The sequence below is a fragment of the Notothenia coriiceps genome, unplaced genomic scaffold (genome assembly GCF_000735185.1).
Source record: "Notothenia coriiceps isolate Sejong01 unplaced genomic scaffold, NC01 NC01_scaffold00000339, whole genome shotgun sequence".
NCBI lineage: Eukaryota > Metazoa > Chordata > Actinopteri > Perciformes > Nototheniidae > Notothenia > Notothenia coriiceps.
Genome location: NW_011333040.1, coordinates 19,894,190 through 19,905,521, shown reverse-complemented (window position 1 = coordinate 19,905,521; position 11,332 = coordinate 19,894,190). Strand labels below are relative to the sequence as shown.

The 11,332-nt window shown below is 40.7% G+C and overlaps 1 protein-coding gene across 1 annotated transcript; it reads right to left on the bottom strand.

Moving 5' to 3' along the window:
• Positions 1-4,208: 4,208 nt before the first annotated feature.
• On the bottom strand, positions 4,209-11,332 carry LOC104952066 (interleukin-12 receptor subunit beta-2-like). The gene is made up of 10 exons (XM_010778825.1): positions 11,187-11,332; positions 10,785-10,907; positions 10,128-10,388; positions 9,198-9,321; positions 8,922-9,112; positions 8,024-8,166; positions 7,390-7,525; positions 5,437-5,510; positions 4,730-4,937; positions 4,209-4,408 (listed from the first exon to the last, which is right to left on the bottom strand). Exons 2-10 carry the CDS (start codon positions 10,855-10,857, stop codon positions 4,209-4,211), a joined length of 1,410 nt encoding a protein of 469 aa, XP_010777127.1. The 5' UTR covers positions 10,858-10,907; positions 11,187-11,332.

The window sequence follows — 11,332 nt, the reverse complement described above, 5'->3', positions numbered from 1 at the left end:
TTAGTGGGTATCTGTCTTGCGAGAGTTCTCAAAAATTACTAGAATAGAAATATGTCTAAGACCTTTAATACGACACGAACACGAAAATCTAAAAGCGAGGACGACGAAAACCTGTGGTAACGGAGAGAGAGAAGGAGCGGACAACTTGACACACAACCTTGAAGGTGCGCAGAGAGAGAGAGTGTTGTTGTTAGCCGGCGCGCCGTGTGCGGCTGCGCTACTACCTGGAAATTAAGGGTGTGTGTCAAAGTTCCGCACTATTTTATTAAAACGCACCAGTGACCACATGTTTCGTCGTCTGTTTAATGTTTCTGTTCGTGTCGTCGTTAAAGCTTAGACATTAATTCTATTGCGAGTAATTTTGAGAAACCTCTCGTCTAAAGACACGATACCGCACTAAATTTTGGTCTGACTTTGAAGAGACTTACGTCAAATGGTTTGTTCCCAACGCTGACGCAACGCGATTGTGTGGGGGTGAAAGAGATCCTGAAATCTGTATGCATCTTTTCATCCAGTTTCAACACTCCTTGTCTACTATTCCAAGACAAAAAACTTATTCCCGCGTTATGTCGCACCAAATTTTTTCCGACACTTGCGTCCACTTCTCTGATGAAATGAGTTGTCAATGTTTAGTACTGGGTGTATCATCATTGTGTTGGCGGAAAGTTCGTCAGAGGTTATTTATTGACTATTGAACTGTATCTGGAAGTTGTCAGAAGTATATTATTTTGTTAAACTTAATGCTTGTGGTCTGTAAGTCAGGATCTATCAGAAAGGAAATGAGAGATTATGGGTGGACAATATGTGTTGTACCAAAAGATAACGCCAGGGTCAGGTCTGGGTAGACTCGAGCTAGGTATCACCGGGAACCCCTTGGTGAGGTGGTGTCGGCGGATGACGTCGCGTCCCGAAGAAGGTCCTCTCCACTGTGACTCCAACATGACGTTAAAACACCGGTAGAACCTCCCTCTAGATTTCGACGTCGAAGTGATTTTTCTCTCTTTTGTACGGCGGGGCAGGAATGAAGGCTAGGGGCTAGGACTATAAGATGGGGGAGTTAGGAGTTTCGGGTAAACCACAGTTTCTCTAAAAATGACCAATAGTAATCCGGTCCTCTTTTCCCTCTTTTCCATGAGAAGCTTCATTTTATCTAATAAGAATGGAAGAGCGGTCGTTCTTCAATGGTGTTCGAAGGTGATTTTCTCTCTTTGTACGTCGGAGTCATTAATGAGCGGAGGGCAGAGCTATAAATGGTTGAGGCAGGGTGTGCGGCCGAGCCGAGAAACGCCTATTAATGAATATGTTCCGAAGGAACAATAATGCAAGACCATTAAGTCTACATTGGATAACCACCTCCCCTGTGGAAACCTCAAAACGTCGGTAGTGACTGTAAGTGTAAGCGCGGTCTTTCCTGGCTTTATTGAAGACCGAAGCCGCGGATTGGCAATACTACAAGACGAGGTCTCAAACCCGACATTTGAGCACTGGAGGACAACTTTTCTCTAAAAGGGAAACCGCTGTCTTTACGAGCGAGACGTCAGTCTCCTACGAAATCATTCACCTCAATAAATGCAATGTAGTATTTGTCATAATTCATTGTTGGTACTCCAGTACGACGAAGCGAGAAGGGTCAGAAATGACTGCCGAGTGTGTGAGTGTGTTTTTCTCTCGTACAGTCTATACTCGGTGAGTAAAGGGACAAGTCGAGGAGAAAGGAACATGTGACTTTGAGCGAGTCGCAAAAGTGAGTAGGAGGGAGTAACCAGAGTACGCTAGCAATGTTGACGCGAGAGCACACACAGTATACACCAAACTCTCACCCTCGCTACACGTCACACAACACACTCCCACACTTCCCACAGTGGCGTAGTGCACCAGTTCCCCAACTGAAAATCACACATCGTCCTTCATGCCCTTCTAATGTTTCACAATGATACCGTTGTGTGGACTGTGGGGTGGCGTTCGTGTACTCGTGCTCTCCCTAGAGACTTGTGACGACATGTCAGAAGTACTCTAGGAGAGGCACGAATCAGGACCGCACCCACAGTCCACAACAACGGGTATCATTTGTGAAACATGAGAAGGCATGAAGGACGTGGTTGATTTTCCAGTTGGAACTGTGACTACGCCACTGTGAGTGTGGGAGTGTGAACGGGTAGGTGAGAGTGGGTGATACCTGTGGGGTGATTAAATTACTACTTCTGTTACTCTCTACTTCACTATTGACTGCACAAAGTCAACATGTCTTTCTCCTCGACTTTTTTCTTTTGTTACTTTTACACGTATAGACTGGTACGAGAGAAACACACCCTAAAACTCGGCAGCAATTTCGTTACCTTTTAGTTCTTCGTGTACTGGGAGTACAACGACAGATGAATATGAAATCATTACTACAAATTTGCATTATTAGTCGAAGATTCGTAGGAGACTGACGCCTCGACTCCGTAAAGACGACGGTTTCCTTTTAGGAAACGTATGTCTCAGCTCGAAATTCGGTCCCGGCGCTATTGGGGCGCGGCGCCCGCGGGGGCGCAGGTCGTGAGACCCGTCTTGTAGTGATTGCAAGCGCGCGCTTCTTCGGTCCTCAATAATTCCAGGGAAAAAGACACGCGCTTACACTTCACAGTCACACCCGAACGTTCGAGGTTTTCCCAGCAGGCGGAGGCGCGGTTATATATGTATGACTTTATGTGTCTTGTCCATTATTTTGTCCTTTACCGAAACATATTTTTCCATTATAGGGTTCTTCCCCGCCTCGAGAAAACCGACTGCCGTCACGAACCAGTCGTGGCGTAGTCATTTTCATGAGCTCCGACGTACACAAGGACGAAAATACTTCGCAACACATTGAAGAACGACACGAAATACACATTTTACTATGCTTATTAGATAAAAAATGAAGTTTATGGAAAAAGAGTAAAGGGACCGATTCTACTATTGTCACTTTTTAGAGAAACTGTGCGTTTCCCGAAACTTCTAAACTCCATTTATAGTCGTACGTAGTCATTTATGACTCCGACCGTACAAAGGAGGAGGAAAATCACTTCGACCGTCGTAAATCTAGGGGAGGTCTACACCCGTGTTTCAACGTCTGTTGGAGTCACAGTCGGGAGAGGACCTTCTTCGGATGCCCGACGCACTCCGCCAGACACCACCTCACCAAAGGCGGTTCCCCGGTGTACTACCTCCGAGTCTACCCAGCCCTGACCGGCGTACTTTGGTACAACAATATTCGTCCACCCATAATCGTGCTTCAATTTCCTTTTATGATTCCAGATATGATTTTTCTGTACAGCACACAAAGCATGTAACGTTTCACCACAGAATAATTACTTCCGACACTTCGCAGATACAGTTCAATGTAGTATTAAAATCACTCTGACGACTTTTCCGGCAGAAATGGATGATAGACCCACGTACATTAAATTGAAACTATTTATAGGTAAGAGAGTGGACGCTAAGGTCGAAAAAATTTGTGCGACTATCACGTCGGAGAATAGTTTTTTGCTCTTGCGAACCTTAGTAGAGACAAGAGGAGGTGAAATCTCGATAAAGATGGATACAGATTTTCACGGATCTCTTTCACCACAATCGCCGTGACGCAGCCGTGAACAAAAGATTTGACGTATACGTCCTTCTTCAGAAGTCAGACCAGAAATTAGTGCGGTATGTGCGTGTCTTTGACCGAGAGGGTTCTCAAAAATTACTAAATAGAATTAATGTCTAAGACCTTAAGACGACACGAACACGAAAATCTAAAACAGACGAGCGAAAAACTGTGTAACTGGGGGTGCGTTTTTAAAAAATAGTGCGAACTTGGGACACACAACCTTAATTTTCCAGCGTAGACTGAAACTTCTCTGATATGCAGTTTAAAACAAGGTGCGACTGCAGTTGCGCTAACACCACTTTCTCTAGGACTTTAGACATAGGTAGAAATAGGTCTAAAGTTGGAGAGAACAGAATGATCAAGGTTCTGTTTTTTGATAAGAGGCTGCACTACAGCGTGTTTAAAAAAGGCTGGAACGCAGGTGAGAGAGATATTTATCAAAGTTAAAATACATGACCCAATAGTAGTAAAAACGCCTTTCAGCAGTCTCATAAATATGATAACTTGACATAGACCTTCACAGCTTCATTAATAAACACCACTTTGAATGTACGAAACACACGACATTCAGTATAGACCTAGTATTTCCTTTAACTCTCTAATACCCACCTGTTATAACAACATGGTTTTCATTGCGGCCCAGTCCGACCCATCTGAGCTCCATCATGTGGCCCTTGGGGAACCACTCCACCACAGACCGCCTCACTGCAGCGTAGGGCTTCTTCCAGGAGAGGGTGACACTGAGGTTGTCTGCAACTTTGTGCACATCTTGGAGGGGATCTAAATGCTGCAGCTTCACTAAAAGAGAGAAACATGCAGCCTCAGTATTACTGATGCATCTGATATTTACCTCAAATCTCAAAGCCCATTTGGTGTCAAAGAGATTTTTCACTGGTTATCATTAGGCCAGGAGAAAAGGAGAAAAGGTATTTGAAGTAAAAAATAGATTATTCTATCATTTTACACATAAAGCACAGCAGAAGTTACACAAGCTTCACTAAAAGAGAGAAACATGCAGCCTCAGTATTACTGATGCGTCTGATATTTACAACACTGCTCACCAAAAGAGGCTGGCTTCTTGCGGATAATTACTTATACAAGGCATTCCTTTGTTATTACCTTTTGTGTATTCAGATGTAATATAGGCCGGAGGGGACGACCCTTTGGAGTTGCAAGCCCACACTGACACTTCACATTCGGCACAGAAAGGGACCGAATAACTCCTGGCTTCGGCGCTAACGTTAGTGATGTTCTGCCCAGAGTTTGGGCTGTAAACTCGGACTCTGTATGAAAGGATTTTCCCTTTGGCAGCAGAAATGCTCAGCTCCTGCAGTCAGAGGATGTTTAGAAGTGAGTTATTACGTTTAACATCATACAAAGTATAAGTAACAACAACATGAGGGTCATGTGCTTTTGATTTTCCAGTCTTTACTGACGGCTCAAAATCACCACACAAAGAGAGCATGTCAGATATGCACATCATTTCTGTTCAGCTCCTCTTTTCTTGTAAACTGAAACTGTCAGGTTTCACTCATCTCTCGTTGTCTTCATGCGATGTTAAATGAGTGTGTGTGTGTCCATATGTGGTTGAGAGTGGGGATGTGCAAGTGTGTGTGTGAGGGTGTGAGGGTGTCACCGCATCAGTGGTCAAGGGTTGACCTTTAGTGTGTGCAGGAAGTACGGGAAGATTACAAAGTGTTACTATGGCAACAACACCTGACACCCACGCAGACCTGAAGCACGAGAGGGATCTCATGAAACTGTACAGCAGTGTTCATGTGCATTCACAATCATATCAACTCACTTCGATAACATGTAAAACATACCTTCCAATAAACTGTCAGGGATCTAAAGTCAGAGGCCGGTTCAGCATACCACACATCCAACTCTTTGGCAGGAGCTAAAAACAAAAAACAATCTGTCACTGGACCATAAAACTAAAAGCATTCATAAAAAGGTTAATATTTGAGTCTTTGAATTTCCGAACGACTGTTTTTTTCAATGGCAAAGTTAAAGACATGTTTAGGATTTCTCAACGACTTCTTTAAAAGTTCCCAACTATAACTTTGCAGCTCTGTCACATTTTCCTACGTTAGCTGAAGTCAGACAACAATGAGTTACACTTCCAAGAAACCTCCATATCTATACACACTGTTGCCCATAAAGTTGGAATCATTTGGTTTACAGAAACATTCCTCTTTTTATTCCTATTTACACACACAATCATTTCATGAGAAGAGGTAACCAATATTTTATTCCAACTTTATGGGCAACAGTGTATAAAATAGAGAATCAAATACTTGAAGATAGCTTAAAGGGCCCCTATTTTGGTAGTTTACAAGTTCAAATGTATATTTTGAACATCTATGACATTGAACATCTAGATAACTCTCCTCAAACTAATCTATTACATTTTCTGCTGTTGGAGATTTAAAGCTGCATGTTCATGGGAGGCTAAAGTAGGAGTTAAACTTCAATGATGTCTAATAATTGAGTCTTAAAATACGTAACCTCCCGTTCATCAAATCCCAAAGCCCATTTTGTGTCAAAGAGATTTCTCACTGGTTATCATTAGGCCAGGAGTAAAGGAGAAAAGGTATTTTAAGCAAAATATCAATAGACTATTCTATAATTTTTACACATAAAGCAGTTGTGGGGAAATGCTTTTATTACTTTCCCAATAAATGTAATTGTTTAGAGGAGTAGATTAGCTTCCTTCTTTATTTTTTAAATCTCTGTAAGATGATTGCACATCAAGAAAAATAGCAATATAGTGTAATCATTTGTTCAATACATGCTTAAACAAAGAAAATGTTAATACCTTTTACCAAAAATGTAACTGCATTTGTTTCTACCTCGACCTCTGCAGCTGTTAGAAAGCTGATGGCTTGTAACTGCTGCACATTCATATCTCATACATCAGACCTTCATATCTTCACACCATCAGTATTAAAAGTGTTGAACGATATTTCCAAGGAAGCATCACTCCCCTTATTGCTACTTCACTTTCCTTTGCTCTTGCTTAATGTTACTACTTCTGTAAGCCACCGCCTATACTGTGTTATCGATAATGAATGGTTTTGCTCAACACACACAAACCCATAAGGACTGTTTCAGTGGCTTATAGGTATCCTGCAGACAGTGAGTGGTGACCTGATAACTGCCTCAAAAAACCCAAAGAAACGGAAACATCATCTGATAGCTTTCATAGATAAAGTGCCACAGAGAGACTGTAAATAATCCGTTCGGATATAATTGCTTGCACACAGACAGAAACAGAGGTTCTTTCATTCAGGAAGTGCAAAAGTAATCAGCAGGTTAGTGTAGTGAAAACAGGCCACTTCAACTTTAACCCCCAAAAGTTTCTAAATGATACATTTGTGGGCGCTCCTGTCGCAAAAGACAACCGGATTGCTTTCGGTTTCCCTCAGAGCCTAGCAACCACCAACAACACACTGCATTCATTTTTATAAATGTTTTCCACATCATTTCTGTTCCTGAGCATTATAACTGTAAATAAGTCACATTGATACTCTTTGATCACTAACCAAAGTGCTATCCTCTTCCTGTTTTGACTGCACAATGGTTGACGTACTTCCTTTGTGCCTTAACTCAAGCCTTCTATTTCCCAGGATATTGTACCAAGTGTCAGACAGAAGTGCATTGTGAAGGTGATGCTTACAGGCAAACAATCTACCCTGATTATTACATTTTGAAATCAACTTTACTCCACAATAAATGAAAGCAAACAGGTTTTCTTCTGCCAGTGCTCTGCTTACCTTCCTCTTCAGTCCAGTTGGAAATGCTAGCGCTCCACAGACTCCACAGGCCGGTGCTGAATTTGGATCTAACTCTGAAGTGGTACAACGTGTAAGGCTCCAGAGAGGCAACCTGCACTGATCTCATCTGCACACCCTGTGAGCAAAAACACATGTGGTTTTAATCTTATTGTAATTGATATCAACTCACTCATCTATGTTCCAATAAAGATTTCTCGCTGCCATGAAGTACCATTTAGGGTCATACTGCAAAAACACCAAATAGATTCAAATGTTGTTTGTTTTTAAACATTTGGCAACATTATAAGTGTACTGTACCTTTGTGCACATCCACCTGACACATATGTTTATTTTATATCTTTGAATTAGCAGAAGAGCTATGAGTTCTCAGCATGCAGTGACTTTATGTCTTCAAAGACTTTGAGAAATCTTCCTCAGCAAACATCTTATTGAAAGTCCGTACATTTTCAAAATCTGCTCTAATCTGAACAGTTATAAGGCTTCAAGGTTCAAGGTTCTTTATTGTCAAACTAACATAGCTACAGAGTAATTATGTCGTTGACAATCTTAGGTCACAGGCTTCTCCAACAATGCAACACAATAATACAGATAAGCAGACAATATGACTTCTCACTGAGTGTGGAGAAGATGTCCATGTCTGTGTGTCCGCTCTGTATTGGATCTCCAGGTGCTGAGTCATCACAGGCTGCTCCACTGTGATGATGCACTCTTGGGAAGAGCAATCCGGTTGGCGAAGAACAGGAGTCGATGGCATCTCTGCTCAGATTAACACAGAATGATCAGATAAATTAGACAAATTAAGACAGCCTTATAATACCAGTACATCAGCAACAGACTTCAACTAACTTACAAATGTCATAGTATTTAATCACATAAAAAATCATGTTAAGTCAGACTATGCAGAAAAAAATTGTTATGTAAAAGGTCCTATAAAAAGTCCAGAACCAGAGCTAGCACCTCGTTTGTTTATGCCTATGCAAACCAGTCAAGATGCAGATACATCTATTCCTGTCCAAAATATATTTGTTCAGGATTTTATCCTATTTATAAATTGTCATAATAAGCATATTAGTTTTTTAGTCCAAGTGGACTTTGTTAAAAAAAGGTCCACTTAGTTATCGCATTTATGAGGATTGCACTACTTGAATATTGGCACAGACTTATGGAAAACTCACACAAAATGTAAATAAAGCCTTAACATTTTTAACGTTTGATTTCTTTAAAATCTGAAGTGATGAAAAGATACGATTCATCAGCTCAAACTACCATAAGACGCATTGATTGCCTAGTTCAAAGAAGGGTGGAGGGAGTTTATAAACTATCATAACCTTGAAGATAAGTGCATCAAAGAAGGACATATTACAAAGAAGCTTTTAAGTTCCAATCATTGAGTCTTTATCTCTTAAAAGCAACTAGAACTGTCATGAGAAATAACACGCTATTTATGCAGAAGTTGCCAAGAACATCTCCAAATACTTGGCTGTATGAATGAAAATATGCTGGTGTCTTACTAATGTCACTCAGTGTGTAGTTCTTGTGGATGGAAGTTGCAGAGCCCAATGCATTTTTGGCGTGGACCCACACAGCGATCATCAGGACGGAGCGGGGCACACGGACGCTAGCTGACCCATCAGTTTTTGCCTTACTGGGGAAGCTGTCCAGCATTGGTGCATGTGTATGCTTTTTTGATAAAATTCTCATCCTGAAACACACAAAGCCACATTTTATTTGACTGTAGATCCACCAGTATGATATTATTGTTGTACTTCTAAATCAGTTGAACTCACCCCAGTGTTAAATTATTCTCCAGAAAAGTATCCCGTCCTCTGTCCCAACTGCAGGACACATCTCCACTATCACTATTATTTACTTTGTAGGTGCATGAAATGTTTTTAGGGCACTCTGGTGGATCTGATGGACAAACAGGACGTACAATTAAGTGTTGAGCATAGAACATGAACCCATTACTGTAGGACTGTCAAATAATGAAGTCATATTATATTTGAAAACAGTGGTACATGAAGGAACACACATTTTGAGTATTTATGTTGATAACATTGTGTGCATGTTTGGTGTAAGACAACTGCTATGCTGCATGTGTCAAGCTTGTTTTTAGTCCTCATTTAGCAAAAGGTCTGTGGTCAGAACTTATCACATTTTAATCTTTGACACTTCGCTGCGCCTTGCTTGCAAAATGCGAACCGTTTAGGAAAAAGCAGAACCAACCCTACCCCTTTTTTTAACAGCTCTTGTAGCTTGAAAAGTTACAGTAATGTCTTAAGATATGAAAGCCTCATCTCTAAGCCCCATTCAGGGTCACATTCCCTGCAGGATTTCTGTGTAAATTCACAGAGTTTTGAATAAGAATAAAGTATAAATGTGTAAAATCATCACAATAATCAGTCATTTCATTTGAGGTAAAATAGCATGACATTCCCTAAATATGCTAACTTTACTGCAGTTAACGTCAGTATTATCGTTATTAAAAGAAAATTAGACTATAATAAGCAAAGTTGTTTAAATCTCCTTATGGATTTTAGTGTAATGCATCTCAATTTGTAAAACCAAGCTTCTGGTAAAACCTCTAATAGGGGAGGTATCCTAATTTACATTTTGGATTCTTAACTCCCCGCCCTTTTTTCATTATGTACATATTTGCAAATAAACTAAACTTGTTTCAGAAAGGGATGCTTTTCCTGCTTTTCCTCCTTACTCACATCCAGTTGAGAAGTCCTGTCCACAGGAGTCACAGCTAGAGGAAAGACACTTACAGCTATATGTTTTCTTCTCCGTTATGTTAACCACGTCGTAATATATAGTTGTAGAATTCAATACTTTGTGGGGCAGTGGTGCGTTATTTTGGCCGTAGAAGTTTTTTTTTCTGCAGGTAACCGTTAAACTGGTGCAGTAAATCCTAAAACTGGAGCCTAGCCGCACATCAATTCCAGCACTGGACGTGAGGTTACAGCACCTTGTACCTGAAAGTAGAAATGTTAACTTTGATTAACTTCATGTTCATAAAATATAGTGATGAGAAGTTAAGAAAGCCACTGATCATGGATTTGTTGAATTTGGAACAGATAAGGAAGAGTATTTCTGCATATATGCCTTTCACATAAACCTCATGCAGATGCAAGTTTTACAAAACACACACACACACACACACACACACACACACACACACACACACACACACACACACACACACACACACACACACACACACACACACACACACATGATTTAAAGTTTTTTTATAGAAAGGATCTTAGTTTTTTATAGCTTTTAACTCCATAACATATTTAGAATGTACATTGAAATGTTACGTGAAAACGAAATGTTAGAAAATGATTTGCACAATAGTCTGAATTTACCCTCGCATAGCTGCACAGTCAACACAGTGACAGCAGTGAGGATGGTCCATGTGTGGGACAGTGTCGCCATCATTAACTGCTTTCTTTATGTCTTTTACATTGCCGTGAGGACTGCTAAGTTACCTTAAAACATAAAAAACACACAACATATATGAGGTCTATCATGATTTAGGATAGAGCAGTTTTAAAGTTATTTACTGAGGAATAATGATTGATAGTAATGATCCAATGTTTTACTCAGTAAAATACATTTGCTTCTTTATGATCATCCTGGTCTCTGGCGCTTATATAGTTACTGTAAAAGCATATTAAAGAGTTCAGGCAGAGCCCTATAGCGACACATATGGCAGCTGCATGCAGTCAATAATGCCGGACGGTAATCAAACAGAAAGTCATACTCACCAAGGCATCACATCTCAGCATCATATCAACCTTTATTGCCAAAGGAGCCTTTCAAAGCCATATCATTAAGTCTTCCTCACATATTTCATCAGAGCAGAGTGTCCAAACTGTGGTGAGCTGACGGCAGACACTCCGTGGTGACTGAC